Raw genomic sequence first — 21,121 nt, 5'->3', positions numbered from 1 at the left:
GCAGCTAGACTGGGGAAAGGGCCCCATATTTTGTTTGGTAGTTGACCCTGCATCATACACTGGAAACTTAAGCTTCCCCTGCGATGCCCATGTTTATTTTCAACATTACAATTTGCTTAGTCATTTTTCTGCACTAAAGACCACACCAACACCACACTGTGGGAACAACACACAGAATGCTGAGTTACAGCCCAAGCTTTTCTAGCCTGGAAATCAAGAGTCATCAAATCTCAACTTACTCTTCACAATCTACTGCAAACTCACTGATTAAAGAGCTTCTCGGGAGAAGGGGTAAAGTAATTCGATTTTTACATGGTGGGGGAGATAAGGCTAGAAGCAATATCTGATTATCCTTGCAATTAAATTTTTATCACTTATTCATGGGAAATTTTTCATTAAATGAGAAACAAAAGTGATCTCTCTACTTTGCAAGTTGTGATGTCATCCAGAAGCCCACATTCTCTTCTGGAAAACTCAAAGTTAATATATTCTTTTCACCAACAACAGACTTAACTGTATTCCTGTTAACCAGCAAGCAGACATCTTAATTCTACACAACTATCATACTCAAGACATTAAAGACACAAAGATGAAGGGAACTCAGAAAGAGTCCACAGAGGACTGAGCCAGAGAGAAACAGAAACATCTCACAGAATACCATTTGGGATAAATCCTAAGAATGAACAAAGAGATGGGAGTGGGGGAGGGAAGAAGGGAGTGGATTCTACAGCAATGTGGAAACAGACAAGGACACCTAGACCAGAGGCAGAGGGAACCTCTCGGCTCAGTGTGAGGATAGTGTGTGGGCTGGCTCTGCATCTACAGGCATAGAAAAAGAGAAAAGAGGGTCCATGTGGTACCAGGAACTCTACTGTCCAAGCACCCTTTAGTGGGGACAGGACTCAGAGGTAACACATATGCCTGTTATACAAGAGGACATGGATTTGATCAGCATCACTGCAACAAGTAAACAGTGTCTGCTCACCCAGCAGGGACTATCATCAAGGAAATGATGGAAAGAGAAAGTACTACTGTTAAGTTTTGTTACACAGTGCTTAGCCTAACCTCCTCGGATTCCTATTTAAGGAAGCATGCCATAGAAGCCAGAGGAGGCTTGGTGGTTAAGAGTGCTTCCAGCTCCTCCAGGAGACCAGAGTCCAGTTCCCAGCACCTGTGTCTAGCTGCTCCCAACCTACAACTTCAGCTCCAAGAGATTTAAAGCCCTCTGCTGGCCACCAAAGGAATTAACACACACATGCACCATACATACACACACAATTAAAACAAATCTTTAGAGCTTAAGTAAATCTTTAAAAAGCAAGCATACCATATAATCCAACTTTACAGACTACCCATAGATTTAAAAGAAATCTATACTAAGCTGGGTGTGGTAGGTCATCCCTGTAATCCAAATACTTGGAAGACTGAGGCAGGATGACCACCAGAAGTGCAAAGTCTATATAGACTTCATTATAAATTCTAGGCCACAGCTACAAAGTGACACCCTGCCTCAGCTGCCTGGAAAAAAAAATTACCTATTTACTTATTTATGTATTATTAAAATTTTTAATGAAAGTAAGCAAGTAACCAAGCTGGAGAAAAGAATTCTTTGTTGAGAAACAGAGGGAAAATTGAAAATCTTCATATTTAATTTACTACATAAAAAAGAACGATATTTAGCATCACTAATAAAATATCATGTGCTACTAAGGGTGCCCTCACCACCACTGGCTTCAACTCTTAAAGCCATCTTGGTACCTTGTGTTTCGTTGAATTCTCTAAGCAGGTCGTGATATGACCTGCCCGAGAACACAGACCCAACAGGGTCAGGGGAGGGACTAGAGCCAGGAGTCTGCCTTGGCAGCCTGTGATTACAGTAACTGTTTGTAAAACATGGTGGGAGAGGGGGCTCTGGCACAGCAGTGTGAGTCTGTGTAGCAGCCAGACTTTGATGAGACATGAAGCAGGTTTCTATTCCCTGTAAGCATATATTCACTGCCCATATAAAACAGTGTTGGCTTCTGTGTTGAGACTGAATCATTTCCAGTTTCTTACAGTTCTAACACAGTACAACCCACCATGGAAGCATAACTGCATGCCCGTGTGTGATTCTTAAGACCATCTGAGCTTCTGTCAGTTCCTTCCTAGGAGACGGGAAGAAGCTGAGAGAACAGGGGCCCTATCAACCACCAGAATCCATTTCAGATATTTTTTAACTTGACCAACATGTTATAAATGTGACTGAACCTAACACTGAAGTGTTTGCTGTCTGTATTTCTGTACCCCATTACACATCAAAACTGTAAGAAGCTGCTGTGCAGAGACAAAGTAAAATGATTTCACTAAAATACCAAGTGTTAAGGGCAGTATATCTCTTACTGTAGACTGACACAATAGTGTCATCTGACTTTACAGCCGAGAATCAACAGGAACATTAAAGCAAATGTCAAAGCCCCCTTTCCACAATCTCAAATGGTCCTTGACTCAAAATGCATACGTGAATCTGAAAAACCGCGCAATGCCGCACAGAGACAGAGGTCATCAGATGACCCACACTAGAAGCAAGAGGTAGGAGGCAGAACCGCAGAGCTGACTCCCAACCTCAGTGGCTCAAAACTTTAGGCATTTTATAATGAAGGATGCTATCAGGGCTGCACAGTTTAAAATGCTAGAATTCCATGGGAAGAATTAGAACATTCCAGCAGCGTCCACTCATGGACTTGTCAATCCTCCAAATGAACAACAGTGCTGAAACCAGATGTACAGCTGGAAATGAACCAACAAACAAGCTTCACCTTAACCTGACAGCTTCCACACGCCATGCTGTGGGAAGGAAACTACAATGGAAACACCAGATGAGTGATGAGCACAGCTCCTTAGGCCACTCAGCCAAGTACAGCAGTTTCTTTAAAAACCAAACATGCATTTACAATGTGACCAAGATAGTTATCCTGGGAACATACTCTAGAGACACAAATATGTTCAAATAAAAACGAAACAACTCTGTTTATAGATTGTTATTTGTGATGGACATAAACTGAAAACAGGCAAACTGTCTCTCAGCAGGTGTACAATGAAACTATAATATCCATACCACCTGCAGCCTGGTTACACCCTGGAAACTTACATACAATAGACAGTATTCATATTGTGTCATTCATAGTGGTGTTGTGTGCTCCGGGAATATAAACTTTGACACCTCTAAATCTACTGCCCTCTCCCAAGCCCAGGATTGCCCGCCATCTGCTTGTGGTTTAAGCACATCACGCACGTGACCACACGTGACCCCACATCAAGGCCTCTGCACTAACTAGTCCTTTGTCTGCAATAGTCTTCACCCAGGTTACTCCACAGCTCATCGCCCTCCGGGGACTTACTCAACCTTAACCATCCATTGCCATTCCCTCAGCTATGGCACCACCGTCCTTCCTAGTGCTTCCTGATAGCAAATACCAAGCCAGGGGAGGCAGTGTGGTGTGCATTTGAAGCCCGAGCTGCTAGGAGGCAGGATAATTATTTGAGAGGACCAAAAGCTGAAGACTAGCCTAACAGGGTATGAGGCCTTCTCTCAAACAAACAAACCAAAAAACAAAAAAAAAAAAAAAAACTAAAAACACAGAACCATAGTCCAAGAATGGAGTCTCGTGAGAAGAATTCCGAGTACTTGTGAGAAAACTCCAAAAAAGTAAGAATTTTGTGACCTCAGTTTCTTTAAAACCATATACCTGATCTTGGAGTGTTTCCATGCTCCAAGTGGAGGAGATTGGAGTAAGTTGACTTCAGATCACTCATGACAGTTGGCTACTGTTATGTGTTTATGTCTCTATGGGAAACTTGGTTTTGACACACGCAGTTTGTCCTCGTACACTTTACTGACTTGAAACTTCTTGACCTTCAGAAGTAAGTTGTCAAATGTTCCAGATAAAGCTTGCTATTGCACGAGACTCATCTGCCTCATTTACTGCCCATGCATCGTCTGCCTACAAAGTGCCTGGAGTGTGATGCTACTTCCTGGATTTCCTAAATTCATCTGTGTTCCCGTGGCCTGCAGCACACTCCAGGGCACACTGCTTCAGCAGCCACTGTGCAAAGCTACATATGGACCCAGCACTGAGCAAGAGTCTGGACAGGTAACAGCTACAGTAAATATTAAGCAGTTTAGTAAGCGGATGGGGGGGCGGGTTCAGAGAGGCTGAAAGCCACAGAACCAATCAACAGGGCAGAAAGACCCAAACTTGTTCCCTGTGCCTTCCATCAACACTGAACGGAGACCTGACTCTGTCCTAAAACCCAATGGCCTTCCCTCTATTACTTCATCTACAGAACTGATGTCTCAGTTACTCACACCTCATTTTCCCACTGCCACCCAGACCCTGCACAGTCTGTGAGCATCTCTGCTTGTTGGGCTGCAGCCACCCAGTGCCCGTCAGGGTACCACGCCTTCTCCTTGGCTCTTTTCTCTTCAGTCTGCTCCTGCACCTTTTTCTTTCATTACAGAAGTCTCGATTTCCTGTTCATTATTGTTCATGTATAATCAGCTTTTGATTGCAAGCTGATTATTCTTAAATTTCAACTTTATAGTACTGAAGAGCCCAATGTAATGCTGATTACAAAAAAAAATCAGCTGGATTAAATTATGCAACTGTTTCTGAAAAGGCCTATCACAGGGCATTAAAACACACAGGTTTTGTTTAACCTTGGGTGAGCTACCTGAACAAAGAGAATGGGTTTGTTTTTTGGGGGGGTGGGGAAATGACATGTAAAAAAAATGTAATATTAAGGTTTGCTGTTTTCTTACTTCAGAGCTAAGTGAAAATGACATTGTGCTGGCACATCTGAATAAAGGACCACATGCACTCCAGCTGCACTGCTTTTTAAAACCTTCCTGGGATCCCGCATCAAACTCCTGTGCCTGCCAATCCTCACCTCCAGGACGGCTTTTCTTTCCTAAGTTCTGAGTTTCTCCAAGCCAACACTAGGGAGTAATGGAACAGGAAACTATCTTGGCTCAAAAATAAATAAAGCTTAAAGCATGTCAAATGTTGGTGTTGGTTGCTGAGCTAACTCTACAGGTACTAGAGAGAGACACCACCCTCCAGACAAACTCAGACACTAAAGCATACGGAGACCCGAAGAGCATCTTGTCACCTCATGGCAGAAACATGTGACCAGAAAACCACCAGTGCCTGCGTCTTTACTGCAGGATAAATTGTTCACTGTTATTAGAATGATAACAATGTACCACATAGCATGTGGCTTAGAAGAGGATCGTGAAGAAGAGAATGAAGCAGTGGAGGAGGAGGAAGAAATGTGCATGTGGTGGTTTTGCCTAGAATGCCATCACTCGAAACTATGGCAAGAGGCCAGCCTGGACTACACAGCCAGAGCCTTTAGGGGGAGGGGGATGCACATAATCAGTCACAGTTCTGGAGGCTAAAAGTCTAAAATCACAAGGCTAGGTGCTTGGGCTGTATTCCATACCTCACTCCTAGCTCTGGTCACTGCAGGCCATTTTTGTTATTCCCGACCACTGCCCTCATGTTCCTCTGCCCTCCTCACAGAGTAAGTGCAGCTGAGCCATCAGTCAGACTGACTGGATTAGGATCTATGCTAATTATCTGTCCTTGTTTGTTGAGGCAGGATTTCCCTATGTAGCCCTGGCTGTCCTGAAACTCTCTAGACCAGGCTGGCCTCAAACTCAGAGATCCGCCTGCCTCTGCTTCCCGAGTGCTGGGATTAAAGGTGTGCCCCTCTACACCTGGCTCTGATGACCTCATTTTAACTTGCGTTCCTGTGTGAAGTCTACTTTTCACAAAACGTTACATCTTGAGATACTGGAGTCAGGACTTCACAGACACAGCTCAGTCCATAAAGAGCACAATTCAATATGCCACTTAAGTGCCAGCCTGAGGGACACCAGCAATGACAATAAGGTAGACAGTTAATGTCTGAGCCAGTGTATTCCTTTTCAAAATGGGCTTATACAATGACAATGAAAATGCCTACTACCACCAGGGTCTCCATGAGGACTCAAAACTGACACTTCCCTGCAAAGGCACAGTGCTGGGATGACCCCGACAAACGTCAGGTGTCTGTTTCCACGGAAGCTTGGCTTCAGCTCTCCAGGCATTAACAGCCACTATGGAGGTGAGTTCAAGAGACACAGTACAGCTTGATGCCTGGGGACAGGAAACTGTCTCAGCACCAAGCACACTCACTGTGAGTCTACAACAAGTGGTGCTTATGTTCTAGAGAAGTGGCAACTGTCTTTGTCCCCACACTACTTTCTAAGTCACCGCCTCCTGAGCTTAACAGTACACCTTTGTCACACAGAGCCAATATGCTGGAAGCAAACGTGAATATAAATATTTTATAGACTACCATGAAGAAAAATATTTCTAGTAGACATTTTAATTACACATGGGAAGTCAAAAATATAGCTCACAGTACACACTGAACATTTCTAGAAAGGTGAATATTAACAGACATTTATGTATATATATCAATGTTCAGACTACCTAAAAGGAAAATACCACCCAAGTATGCCCTGAAAGATGGAGGATAAATAAAATTATATACATGAACAGATATAATATATATTTATATACAAATATACCCCCTATAAAATATTATGCTGCCTTAAGAAGGGTATTGTGACACATTCTACAACATGGACACATTCTGAAGATATGCTAAGTGAAATAAGCCATCAAGAAGAGACATGAGCCTCGCTGGAAACTGTATGGAAGGAACACTGTGTTGCCTGGGGACGGCGTTAATGGACACAGTTGTGGTTGGGAAGATAGTAAGTTCAGTATGGACTGGCAATAGGTGTACAACACAGGAAGTGAATGGGTGAGTTTAATGCCACCCAACAGCTCAAAAGCTGAAGGTGGCTAACTGCGTATCGCATAAAACAAAACCAGCAAAACTAAAAACTAAGCATTTGTAGTTTTAAATCTTCACAAACTTTGAGAAACATGAGCCATTAAAAACATTTGCTAGTCCTTTTTTTTTTTTTCAAATCAAAAGAGCAGTTCTAAGGTTTCAGATGAGGCTCAAAGTATAGCACTGCCTAGCAAGTATGTGGCCCTTGGTTCCAGTCCCACCATGGTTCCTTTATTTCCCCCAAATGTAGCAAAATTTGAACACCCAAGTGCTGTCTTATGTTAATAATTAATCTTTTTTAAACAATAACCTAAACTCCAGAGTTATAGGCAAGAGGTTCCCTGAGCCAGAAGTTGATTCCTTGTGAAAAAAACACCTTCAAGAAAGAACACAGGGTGCTGGGGGTGTAGCTTAGCTGGGAGAGTGCTTACATAATATGCAAAGGCCCTGGGTTCTATCCCTGGTACCACATACACAGAGTACAGTGACACACAACTATAATCCCAGCACTGAGTGGGTAGACACAGGAGGAATAAAATTTCACAGTTATTCTTGGTTACATACTGAGTTTGAGGCCAGCCTGGACCACAAGGGACAATGTAAACAAGGAATGAAACATTGATACAGGAAGATAAGGAGATCCAACACTGCATATCCCTACCTGGGGACCTTTAATACATCTTTATAGGAAGGTTTCTCATCTTTTATATAAAGTTTAACTCAGTAAATTTTCCTCCATATTAAATTACATTTTATATAAAAATACAATCATAAAATCCATTTATAACATTCAGAAAAGCCTCCCCATAAACTGGCATCAAACAAAAAAGAAAGGATCCAGGGCACTTGGGCCCTGCACCCTACAATCCTGCGGTCCCTTGGAAACAGTCAGAAGCCTTCCGGACTCAGTTCTGTTCACTCTGATTCAAACCATACTCCCTGCAGCCCGACTCCAGCTATTCATTGCTCAACACCAGTATTGCATCATGGAGACCGACTGTCTTCAACTCCACTATCTCTATATCCTTGGCTTATCTAATTATCTTCTGAATAGCACCTTTGTTTTTTTCCCCCTGTTCATTATTTTTAAAAGTCAGTAAAAAATTCATTTTGTTGTCCTTGTGTTGCTGGCTTTCAATTTTAATGATACTTCACTTTAAAGGCATTTTAAATTTCAACAAAGAAGCATTCATCATTAATAGTTTATTCCCTTAATCAAAAATAATAAGTCCCAACTTTCTTTGTATTACTTATTAAAGGCCTGCATATACCCTCAGGCTGGAATGAGAGCGTATATCTGCTTCCTTGCCAATGAAGTTAACCCAAATAAGTCCTTCAATCCAAGGCTGCAGTCAAGCATCTCAGCAGCAGAAAGAAGACTGCAGCTGATGATGCTAATGGAGGTCAGGATGAGCTTCTTGTGAAACCATGCAGAGAGCACCAGCCACAGAGAGGAAGAAACTATTCACATTTTCTTCCAGTTGAAATGGTGATATCCAGTTCCAAGCAATGGTGGGAATCTTCTACAAATTGTAGGACAAGACCCCACAGAGAGCTTCTACCCCTTAATGTCACTTTCCCACCTGAATCTTCCAGCCCCCTACTTTCTGTTAATTATCCACCCAAGTCACGGGAGTCTAAAGGACTAAAGAAGAAAGCCAGAATCACAGTAAAGCCACTCTTTCATGAAAATAAAGCCACCAATTAGATATCCAGTTTGCTGATAATTAAACCCAAACCAATAGCTAACGCTTAGTGATTAAGATCCAAGAAGAGGACTCATGTGCAGTTCAGTTCAATGCCAGGACATTATGGTAGTAACCTTGCCTAGTCTGAAGATGAGGAAGCAGAGGCCTTAGGAATTAAACTAATGCCACCAGATCTAAGGCGTCAAGCCAAGGCCAGGTACAGCGTACATGCCTGCAGTCCAGCCCTGGCAGGACAGCAGGAGAACACTGTGAGCTGGGGCCAGCCTGCATTACAGTGAGGCCTAAAACCAAGATGAGCAACAAAGGCAAAAACAAAGGAAGGCAGAGGTGCAGCTAAATGATGCAAGGCTTACCTATGCTGCACAGCCTCTGGGCTCATTCCCAGCACTATAGCAATTATAATAATCAGCCAACAGCCAAACAATGTATCTTTTAACATACCATTTAGGGAGAAAAAAATCGCCAGGACATAAAATGCAAAAGACATCTGCATTTCAGCACACTGTAAGGAAAAGTCAGTCAGTCTTACTATAAATCTTCAGAATCACAAATATCCTAAGCCTTGAAAGCAAGATTTGAGCCCTGGCAGAGTGAGTCCAGTTCTGGGCTATCTTTAAAACCTTGGCCTGGTTACCTTACAAACAGTTTCCCACGTGCTCTCAAACACACCCAGTTTTAGGAACAAAACGTGTAAGCTTCTAACAAATGGCTTGAATGTAATGAATCCTACATCTTAACTTGAAGCTGATACAAGGACAACCAACTGCTGCTGTGGCTGACCTAAAGGAAGCTCAGCCCAAACAGGAGCCCTTGACTGACCACTGGACCTCACAGGAATCCTCCTCCCTGAGAGCAGGAAGTAGAGACCAAGAGGCAAAAGAATGTCTCTGTGCACTGCTCAGGGAAAGCCAGGGATATATATGTCCCTGCCCTGCCTGAAGCTTCTGGTCTCACAGGTGGAAAGCTCGCTGGACCATGGCTGGATGACAGTACAAAGAAATGTTCTACAAGTGATCAGCAAGTCTCAAAGAGCTCAGGCATTCCCCTTCAATAGTATGTCATTTGTTTTTCCCGAAACAAAGAAAGTCTCTCCTTTTTTATACACAGCCAAACAGACCTTAGGAGGACCTACAACCTACACCCAGGAATGAGGGCTGAGGAAGGAAAGCTATACCCAGGGACAGCATTCCAAAGGGCTGGAACTAGGTTAAGCCAGGCATGCACCTGGGGAGGGACACACTGTGCTTCACTTGGAGGGGGGTCTTGGTTTGTTACATTTTTAAATATGTGTGCATGTGCGGGCAAGGGCATGTGGCCATGCTGTAAGAGAACAACTAGTGGACACAGGTTCTCCCATCACAGTGTGGATCCAGAGGCTTGGAGGCGAGTAACCTTACCAGCTCGGCTATCTGCATCCCACACTGTGCTTTGCTATAACCTGCTGCATTTCTCCTTCCTGAGACTTTTTTATATGTCTGTTTCCTTACTGAGGTTCTAACACACCCAGCAAAAACCCAGGCAGTGGGACAAAGTACAGTTCAGAGGACAGGGAAATCGGAGATGTTTTATACAGGATATAAAATGTTTGCCCCCTCTGCCCAGGGATAGCAACAGTCCTATGTCTCTCTTTTGTCACTTGGCTCAGGGCAGTGAAAGGCTAGCAATGGAAACCCATCTGGGAGAGCAAGACTAGAGTTCTATCTACTTCCTATCTCTTCCTTCCTTCCTTCCTCTCTCTCCCACCCCCCACTCCTTTTTTTCCTTCCTTCTTTAAAAGGGTCTCTAATACTGCAGGCTTTTTGAACTCAACTTTGTAGGCAAGAATGACCTTGAACTTTTCATCCTCCTGCCTCTCTACCTCGTAAGTGCCAGCATGCCTGATTTACAAGGGGCAGGGATGAAGTCAGAAACTTCTGCATGTTAAGCAAGTACCTTGTTACCTGAGTTAGGTCCCCAGTACTTGTTAAGAACTTGTTTGTTCATTTGTTTGTTTGTGGGGGGAGGACAACTTGCCAGCATTGGCTCTCCTTCCACCCTGTGGGTCTTAGAGGTCAAACTCAGGTCACCAAGCTTGGCATGGAGAAATCATCCCCACACCCCGTTGTTCTCTTTCTTTAATAACATCAACATTTCTTTCCTATTCCTGTGGCCCCAGCTAGTCCATTTTAATTAACAGCATCTGTACATCCAGTTTTCCAGAGACATCCTAGCTTCTGCCTACTGTCACACAATAATTACTCAGTGTTCTCAAGTGTCCCAGGCTGAATAATAACTTTTTCCCACCCCTTAATCTCCCATTATATGTATTTTGTAGATGGAATAGACATGTCAATCAACTTATGACACAAAAATAACAAAACATTCAGCTTTTGGAGACACTGCAACATGAAAAAAAATGCAAAAAAAATACAATAAAAAAATCACTAAGTGGTGCACAAGGGACAAGGTTAACCCCAGCAATCTGGTTCCCATCCTGGGTTACACCTATGATCTGGGTATAAAGACTCACAGCACCAAATTGGTACAAAAATCTCTCAGATCATCTGTCCTCCTACAGGCCTCCAACCCTCTCCACATTGACTAGAACATACTCTAAAGCAGAAAACATTAAACCAGGTACACTGAAACTATTAGAAGGGAAAGTAGGGAAAACCTTAGAACACATAGGCACAGGAGATCAAAGATCGACAAATGGGACTTAATGAGATTGCAACGTTTCTGTGAGGCTAAGGACACTGTCAAGAAAATAACATGGCAGCCAACAGATTGGGAAAAGATCTTTATCAACCCCACATCTGATAGAGGCCTAATATCCAAGGAATACAAAGAACTCAAGAAGTTAGACAGGAGAGAATCAAACAATCCTATTAAAAAATGGGGTACAGAGCTAAACAAAAAGTTCTCAATTGAGGAATATCAAATGGCTGAGAAGCATCTAAGGAAGTGTTCCACATCCTTAGTCATCAGAAAAATGCAAATCAAAACAACCCTGAGATTCCACCTCACACCAGTCAGAATGGCTAAGATCAAAAACTCAGATGACAGCAGATGCTGGTGAGGATGTGGAGAAAAAAGAACACTTCTCCACTGTTGGTGGGGTTGTAAACTGGTACAACCACTCTGGAAATCAGTCTGGCAGTTCCTCAGAAAATTGGACTACCTAAAGAACAAGTTATCCCACTTCTGGGTATATACCCCAGAGAAGCTCCAACATACAACAAAGACACATGTACCACAATGTTCATAACGGCTCTATTTATAATAGCCAGAAGCTGGAAAGAACCCAGATGTTCTTCAGTAGATGAATGGATACAAAAATTGTGGTATATTTACACAATGGAGTACTACTCAGCTATCAGAAACAATGACTTTATGAAATTCTTAAGAAAATTGATGCATCTAGAGAATATCATCCTGAGTGAGGTAACCCAGTCACAAAAGAACAGACATAATATACAGTCACTGATAATTGGATACTAACCCCAGAAAGCTCTGAACACCCCAGAAACAACTCACAGACTAAATAAAGCTCAAGAAAAACAAAGGCCAAAAAAAGAAAAAAAAAAAAAAAAATGAATGCCTCAGTTTTTCTTAGGGAAAAAAATGTATAGCACCCTCTCAGAATGTGGTACACCTGAACCTCAAATCATTAGTAATCCAAGAGCTAAGATAATAGCCTTGTGGCAATTTTTGATATTCACAGATCATTGTGCTTATTCTATACCCAACAAGAAATCTGTTCCCATGTTACATTCTGTCCTACATATACTTCATGCTTATGGTAACTAGTGAGATTTCTATGCATGCTATCAAACCACTAAAAAAAAGTACTGACAAAATTATTCATATAATGTTATGCCAAAATGCCTTTAAAAATCTGTAAATGTATCCCTCTTTTAAAAAAAAATAAAGTGGTAAGGAATAGTTAAAAAATAAAATAAATAAACTAATATAAAGAACAAATAAAACTGCAATGAACAAAAAAAAAAGAAAAGCAGAAAAAAAACAAACAGCCTGGGCGACATATCTGTCTACAAACCTTCAATGGCCCCCACTGCCCTCCATTACCACAATGACAAGGACACACTGAATTTGGCCCCATCTCTCTGTCCCCATCTCTCACTGCCCCTCCACCCCAAACTCTACCAGGCAGCCCCGCTGAGAATCCTCTGTGCCTTCAAGCTGTACACTGAGGACCTCCACAGTGCAGAAACTGACAGATGAAAGATCTGTGAAGAATGGGTGGGACCAGAGAAGCAGACACCTGGTCCTCTACCCACGCATGGATCCACACCTACTCAAATCTATTCCTTGTCCTCTGCAGTTTCTCCAACACTAATTCACACACTACATCAAGTCCCTGCATGTTACAGTAAAAATACGTCCTGGAGGCAGATGACAGGCATGTACCTTCACAGCTCGTGCCTAAATGTCATTCTTTCATAATCGTGTCTCTAAGTAAGCTCACCATAAATTCAATGCACTGATCAATGCCGGAAATTCCATCCCGAAAAGTCAACTCATTTTTCCCAAACTAAGCCTGCTAAGTTCCTGCTAAGTAGCCAATGGTACTTGGTTATGGCCTTTTCTCCAGCGTTCTCTTACCTCAAACATTCCAGTCACCCAAGTCCAAAAGGCTTTGCTCCTAACACAACCTCTGCATTATACAAGCATGTCAGGCAAGATCAACAGGATCAGCCTTGCAATCCTAGCTCCCCACATCCCATCCCTAGGATACTGACCATTCCCAAGGTCTTCTGGGCAAGCCTCCATCTACTTCTCAGCCAGAAGTTCTGCTCATATGAACTGGTCAAAATCATTCCCGTCCCACATGGCTATTTGGTGAAATCAAGCCTAAAGAAGCATGAAAATCAGCGCCTGACTCTGTAGTGACAGTACATGATAAATGTTATGAAACCCCTGAAAGAACCATTACAGGTTAGTAAACCCTTCTCTTTAAAGACAAGTCAATTTAGCTTCAAATTCATTGCAACAGAAATAATCACTGTAGGCCTGTGATCTAATCATAATGCCAAATGTTTAATAAATCATACGGAATCATTATAGCCACCTGTGAGAACTCCTTTTCAGAGAAGAGTCAAGTTCAACCATCTGTTCCAGATACAATCACAGAATGTATGCCATATCCTCACATTCTCAAAGCAGCTCTGAGCACATATACCGTGTGGAAAGGGCACAATGAAGCCTACTTTCTATGTAATTAATATGCATTAATAAAATTAATTTTAAAAAATAATCATTTGTTCCAAGATGCACAGCAAGGGCACTGGGGATATAGTATTTGAACTCAGCTGAATTAAATGCAGAACTCATGCCTTCTGCTACTGTTTCCTAGACCCCAAAGCAAAAAAGGGGGCAGTTCAATCACAGTCCTGTTCAATCACAGCACTTCAAGCAGGCTGGGCCAACGCAATCTAAATAACCGACGTCAGAGGTGCTGGTGCAGGACAGGCACACTTTGGGTCCAACTCAGTGGTTCAGCTCAAATTGGACCTTCTAGTAATAGGGTTTAATGATTTACAACATAAGCATTCCCTGGCAAGAAGCAGGTGACCTCCTGGCATTAGGATTTTCAACCAGTTATTATGTGACCTTCCTGTGCCTGGAATCCTTTCCATGGAGCTTGGAGATGGCACAGGTACCACTACCCTGCCATGACATTTTGAGGGTTAAAGTCAAAGCAGATAATTAGTCTCTTTGACAATCATCAGCTGGTCCTTTCCTCTCTAAACAGTATCACCTCTCAACTGGCTACCTGCCTCTCCCTGGTCTGTGCAGTCCACTAATTTCATCAGACCACAGAGGGTGGCGGGGAAACAGCAATTCGTTCAGATGTCCCCACTCTTGGAGCTCAAATTCTTTATGAGGGGAAAGGGAGACAGAACAAGATGAGGTAGTCCTGTGTTCTAAGTTGCAATAAAGTAGAAAAGATAGAGTCAGTAATCACTAGATAGAAGCAGCCTGTCAAATCATCAGGGAAGGGTCTTTCCAAAGAATTAACACTGAATCTGAGAGTTGATGAAGATGGAGAGTAGACAGGGGTTAAAGGGAACCCAGCTTCCAAAGAAATGAGCATGTGGTCCAATACAGGACAAACTCAACAAGTGTCTCAGACCACAGCTCAACCACAGCACCACCACGGCAGTAGCATAACCACTGGGCTAGGCAACAATTTTGCAGTTAGACTACAAACATTTTGAGGGGAAGGATATCTCTCCTCTCCCTCCCTTTCCTTCACCTCCCCCTCCCTCCCCCCACACCTCTCCACTCCATCATAATTATTAGGTACACTAACCTACTCATTATTCTCCTAAACACTGCATTTATGATAAAAATACTTTGTAGAACTTTGTAGCAGTGGGCACATGCAGTAAGCATTCAGAAAATATCTGATGAAAGAATGCTATTCTGGCGTTCTGTTGTGGAACTGTGTGATCTAACAAGTCCTGGGCTTTCTACAGCCCCATCCATCTTCCTCCTCTGCCTAACTGGTCAGCATTAACACTTGCTCCTGGCTGCCTCTCTGTTCACAGCACAGCATTTGACAAGCATGCACTCCAGTCTCCACTGGGATGCCAGCCCCATCACCCCGCCTATAGCAGACCATCTCCTTATGTCAATTTCCAAATCAACATAATGCTCATCCTTATTTGACTGGTTATACATCAGGCAAAACTTTTGCAACAACTGAAAGTGTGGGCCACAAGAAGGAAGATTCCAGACTGAGTAGCAAGGAGAGTTGAAGGACAAGCAATCCAGATTATAGTGTCCTCTCTTTTCCACCTCCCAATGGACATAGTTCAGGAATTTTCTAGGCTTGGTTCCCGCAGAACCTAGCTAGGGAACAAGGGTCACACAGCTCTGCTACCCTGGGCCCGTGCACTTAATCACTTTCCCATAAAAGCAGTGCTTTGTTTACAGTGACAAAGCTGATCTGGTCACAGGCCTTTCACATGTCAAAAGCTTTAGCACATGAATTCTGGAAAAAACAGCATCCTCTTTAGCAGCAGGCATTGTAGCTTTTCTTCATTTTGCTGTTGTTACTGTTGTTTTGGAGTTTTTTAGTTGGTTGGTTTTGATTGGTTGGTTGGTTGATTTCTGGTTTAAAAAACAAAAATGAGAAAGAAAAAAAAAGTCAAGCTATTTACTTCCTGAGGTAGTAGGCAGACACATGTAAGTCCTGGCTTACAGTAGCCTCCTGACTTGATTTAGCTAGTATCAATGTGACTATATTTGGCCCTTCACTTTTAAAATCCATGTATAAATGGGTATGGTGGTACACACCTTTGATCTCAGGACTCCAGAGGCAGAGGCTGGCAGATCTCTGTTCTGGCCTGATAAGAGTTCAAAGCCAGCCTGTCTATATACTGAGTTCCAGGACAGCCAGGTCTACACAGTGACACCATTTCAAAGAGGCAAACAAACAAAAACAAAACAAAAGTTCATGCATCCAGCTGTCTCCATTACCAGAAGGAACACAGTGCTGAGCTGCTCCTTACTGAAGTAGCCAACAGCAGAGGCACTGGTGTAAGCAGTTTCCTTGGACAATACACAGTGCTCTGGGCTTCAAAGAGAACTGGAAACCCCAAAGTTAGACCTGAAAGGCAGTGTCTCTTCTATCTGCACATCCCTTACGACACAAGGTTCTCTGTCCTTCACACAGGCATCAAGAAACAGAAATGCTCTAAAAGGCAGCCCAAAGAGTCACTACTACCTGGACAGAGGTTAGTGCTTGCCTCTGCACAATGGACCCTCAGCATCACAAAAAGTGGGATGTGGTGGACCACGCCTATAATCTCAGGAGATAGAGGATGGATGAAAAAGAGTTGGAGGCCAGCCTGGGCCCCTAAGGAGAGAGAGAGGGGTGGAGGGAGAGAAAGAGAGATTACTATTTAAAATTCAGTAGCCCCAAACACCACTTCCCATAAGACTCAACAGAGACAAATGGGCTCCTGGGCACTCAGCATGGCCATTCGTTGCTTGATCATGCCACCAGGTATCATGGCATCTACATACCTGAGGGGCTAGCTGGAGTTATCTACGAGGAAGTGTAGCAGGGCGTGGCTGTGTACGTCAGTAATCCCAACACTCTGAGGATTGTTAAACCAGGACTGCCTCAGGGTCAAGGGCAAATGGAGCCATACTACAACATGCTATCTTGAGAAACTAAGAGAGTGGGGGAGGGGAACTATGGGAGCTATTAGACTTCTACTGAACTGCTAACTATACCCTCAGAAGCTATGAGGCTATCCTGAGTTCTGACTTCTCATAGTAATGTGGTACACAGGATTCAGAGTCCTAGGACTTAAACCCAGCCACGTCTTGTTATAATAGCTGGGTAAATCTGTGGACGTCATGTAATCACTAAGCTCTTAAGAACTCCACGTGAGACCCATGTGATTTGGACCTTGTCCACTTGCCAGGCTTTACTCCCACCTCAGGGCCTTTGCACTTGCTGTCTTACCACCCCCTCCCCATCCCAACTGCATAACTCCTTTTCAGTACAGAATTCAAATCTCAAAACTCAGGATCTTATCAACAGAGTATAGCAGTACCGAACACATGTGAGTGCATGTTGTATGATACATGACAAACATAAAATAATGGGCATGGAAGAAGGGGACACTTCCTTCTGCAGAGCACAGGTAGTGGTGGAAGCTCTGAAGGAAACGAACTGCTGTTAAATCTCTCTCTAGACATCTGGAGACCTGGCTGCAGGAGACAGCTGTCCTGGACTGTGCTCCCAAACTGCATAAAGGAGAACATTTATCTCATCTGCTTCCTGACTGAATACAATGTGACCAGTTGCCATGAGCTCTGGGACCCTGCTTCCCTGCCAGGATAGACTATACTCAAACTGAACCAGAACATGCCCTTTCTCTCTAAGCTGCCTCTTTGGATTTGTTGCTACAGCAAGGAGAAGAGTAACTAATGTGCGCACCTTTCAATGTACATTGTGTTTATTTTAGGTTTTGTTTAGTTTTTTTTTAATTAAAAATTAAACATCAACCAGACAGATACCTTTAATCCCAGTACTTGGGAGTCAGATACAACCAGATCCCTATGAGTTCTATGTCAGTCTGATCAACATAAACCAGCCAAGACTACACAGTGAGACCCAGTCTCAAAATAGGAAAAAAATTAAACCTCAATAACGCCACCCAATGGAACAGGTTTTCTGAGCTTTCCTGTACCTGCCTATGAAGCTAATTATTCCGCACTGTGTGGCCCTGTCTCACTTCATCATTGTATCATCTATAATCTTTCCCTTTCCTGCCTCCAATGACGTAAAGCACCAAGTGGTCAAGGACTCTGCCTGCTTTACTCATCACCCCAAGTCCCAGGGCCTGGAGCAGTCCTCCTCCATGACGACAGCGTAGAAATGGCCAAAGTCAGCCGTACAAAGGATATAACATCAATCCAAAGTCAAAACAGTGAAGCCAGAGGCAGAAGTTTAAAATAAAAAGAGAACCTTCAATGGCATTAAGCATCAAAAATATGTGTCAAATGTTAACATTAACCCAGGGAAGAGATGTTATTCTGTTGTAACAAGTTAGAGTTGCTTCCAAAAGCAGAAAGCCAGTCTTTTATCTCCACTGGTCCACCTGCTGTTTTGTAGTTTTGTTTTGTTTTTCCTGTAAGGCCTGGTACAAAGTAGGTCCAGGCTGAGAGTGGCAACAGATTTCTAAAATACTTGAAGATTCCCATGCTTAATTGCAGTGTCTGCTATGATCTAAGAAGTGAATAGGGGCACAGCAAGAGACTCTGGTACTAAGAAGTAGTTCCTTCAAGTCAAAAGCAGTATATACCTACTTCCATTATCAACTCCAAGATGTTCCCAGAGAAATGTGTCAGTAGCACCAGTGACGTGCAGACCAGTTTGCACAGGAAGGGCATTCACCAGACTCTACCATGGTAGAGTGGGGACATAAAGAAAACTCTCTAACCCTGAACAAGTCAGTGGACTTGTCGGCACTGGACTTTTCTACATAGGACCACTTGACCATGAGCACGGTTCAGGTCTTGGACATGTTATAATGTGTAGTTATTGCTCTTGCAGGGGATCCAGGTTCAGTCCTGGCTGGTGGTGTAGTTTACAACCATCAGTACCTCAGGTTCCAGGAGATGCTGGACACCATCTTCTGACATTCACAGGTCTAGGGTTAGATAGTAAGATCCAAATCATCTCGTGTGTGTGTGTGTGTGTGTGTGAGAGAGAGAGAGAGAGGACTGCACATGTATGTACACACACACACGTAGAAATCTGTTATATTCAGAGGCCAGAATAGGCTGTCCTGGAAGTCACCTGTCTTCTAGCACTATCTACCTTACTTCCCTGAAACAGGGTCTCTCTTGCTGAAGTGGAACCTTACCAATTCCCCTAGGCTGGCTGGTAAGCAAGCTCCTAGAAGCCACAAGTCTCTTCCTCCTGGTGCTGGGTCAGTCACAAGCTCACAAGGCTTGCCTGGCTTTCTACATGGGTGCCAGGAATTCCAACTCGAGACTCTCATCCTTGGGGTGTGAGTATTCTTAACACCTGAGCCACCCCCCAAATTTACTGTCATCTTCTATGCCTGATGTTCCCAGAACAATATGCCATGTAATCAATGAAAATTGCCCAATGTAGGTAAGAGGTCTCTGGCCCAGTCAGCTTCCCGGCCAGACTCTCCTGAGTATGAGAAGGTTTCCACGACTTGGATAGGGAAGATGACAACAAAGGTCGGCTAAACATTCTGTTTTAGGTTCTCTGAACAATCATGTCTTACTCTTCATTTTTTTGCTGCCCTAGGTTCCATGTTTCTCATCAACTCATAACACTTAAATAATGAACAGGACTTAGATCGCCTGGAGATCTCTCCTTACTCTATTATAGCAAGTATCTGTGATTTTAATTAGACAAACCACCATCCCTACCCACCATACGGCGCGTGCCTGTTAAGGATATTACAGTAATAAGTATTAGCACCTCTCAAATTCCCATTAACAATAACAGAGAAATGAAATGTCAGGTAAAGAAAAGAAAAAAAAAAACTTCACAGATGCCATAATTAACCAAAGTTTAGAGTAACTAAAAAAAATAAATAAATAAATCATTCGTAAGTTCTCTTCGTTTTCATAGTGCCCTATGCACGCCTTGGTGAAAATGTAGTGATTTGCCTCTCATTGAACCGGAAAGTTTTTCTTTGGAGGGTGTGGAGGTGGGTTAACTAGTGAAAGTAAGGAGACCAGTAGTTGCATGATTTCTCCAAGTGTCAGGACCAACTCACAATTTCCCCTCTAAAGGCCTGACACTACTGAGAAGCTCGCAAATGGAAGGTAAAATCGACAGGAGAGCAATGTGGAGGGGCTGCTGAGAATCTGACACTAATAACTTAAGTCTCCAGGAGGCACAGACACTGTGGGAAGGCGGGAGTTTTCACACAGGTCATTTAGAGGACCCGACTCCCACCTTCCTCCTGGACCCCTGCAGGTCCCCAGAGAAAGCACACAGGGGGGCACAAGCGACACCTCACGGGGTCTACTCTGGAGCCGGCGGAGCCAGCACGTGGCGGGCAGGGCGAGCTCAGGCAGAGAGCCGCCCCCGGGCAGAGCCAGTAAGCGGCTGGGAAACCTCTGCGCTCCAATAGAGCGCCCAACTTTTCGGAACTCGTCCCCAGCGCGGGGTTCCAGTGCCCGACTTGGCTGAGGAGAGCCGTAGGGACGACCTGGGTCGTGGGGTGTGCACTCTGACCTCCGGCAGCTCGGACGCCGCACAGCCGCGCCGCGGGGAGCACGGGGTCGCCACCGGTCGCGCGGGGCGAAGAGGCCGCGGAGCATGGGGCACCACTGCGGGTGGCTCGCGTGGTCCCGGCTGCGCTCACCTGGGACCTGACCGCCAGAAGCCGCGGCCGCAGCGCTCGCTCTCGCAGAAGCTTCCCGGCCAGCGCCGCGATGGCCACCGGGGACGCCATCTTAACCAGGAACCTGAGGAGAGGCCGCGAGGGGGAAGGAGGGGGCGGAGGAGGGAACCGGGGGCCGAGGCCATGGGAGGGGGCGGGTCGGGAGAGGAGGGGGCGGGTCGGGAGAGGAGGGGGCGGGTCGGGAGAGGAGGGGCGGGGCGGGAGAGGAGGGGCGGGGCGGGAGAGGAGGGGCGGGGCGGGAGAGGAGGGGCGGGGCAGGAGAGGAGGGGCGGGGCAGGAGAGAAGGCGTGGAGGAAAGCCAGGGCAAAAGAGAGCTTCTAAGGAACTGAAGAAGAGAGGTGGTGAAGGGAATAGAAGGACCCAACCACCCACTCCCCACCTTGTTACCCCTATCCCCACCACCTCACCCCAAGGCCACGTGGCTTATCAGAGCTTACTGCATCTTGCCTGGCTCCCATGCAAAAGCAGATCTCGGGTCCCAGGGACACTGACTTAAACTGGCCCTGGAAATGACAGATTAAACATTGACACTTGCGGTGAGAGCTGCTTGGTTTGGCCCTAGGAACTGATACCATCATCAAAGGACACCTTTTGGAGAGAATC

At 44.3% G+C, this 21,121-nt stretch overlaps 1 protein-coding gene across 1 annotated transcript in view; it reads right to left on the bottom strand.

The window, feature by feature from the left end:
- SUCLG2 (succinate-CoA ligase GDP-forming subunit beta) overlaps positions 1 to 20,605 on the bottom strand; it is a 261,168-nt gene extending 240,563 nt beyond the window's left edge. Inside the window, exon 1 of the mRNA XM_080914238.1 lies at positions 20,480 to 20,605. Coding sequence (XP_080770364.1) covers positions 20,480 to 20,569 — 90 coding nt within the window. The 5' untranslated portion in view covers positions 20,570 to 20,605. The remainder of the gene's footprint in view (positions 1 to 20,479) is intronic.
- Between the last annotated feature and the right edge of the window lie 516 nt (positions 20,606 to 21,121).

This window comes from Micromys minutus (genome assembly GCF_963924665.1).
Source record: "Micromys minutus genome assembly, chromosome: 3".
Classification (NCBI taxonomy): Eukaryota; Metazoa; Chordata; class Mammalia; order Rodentia; family Muridae; genus Micromys; species Micromys minutus.
This window is presented reverse-complemented; position numbering and strand designations above follow the sequence as displayed.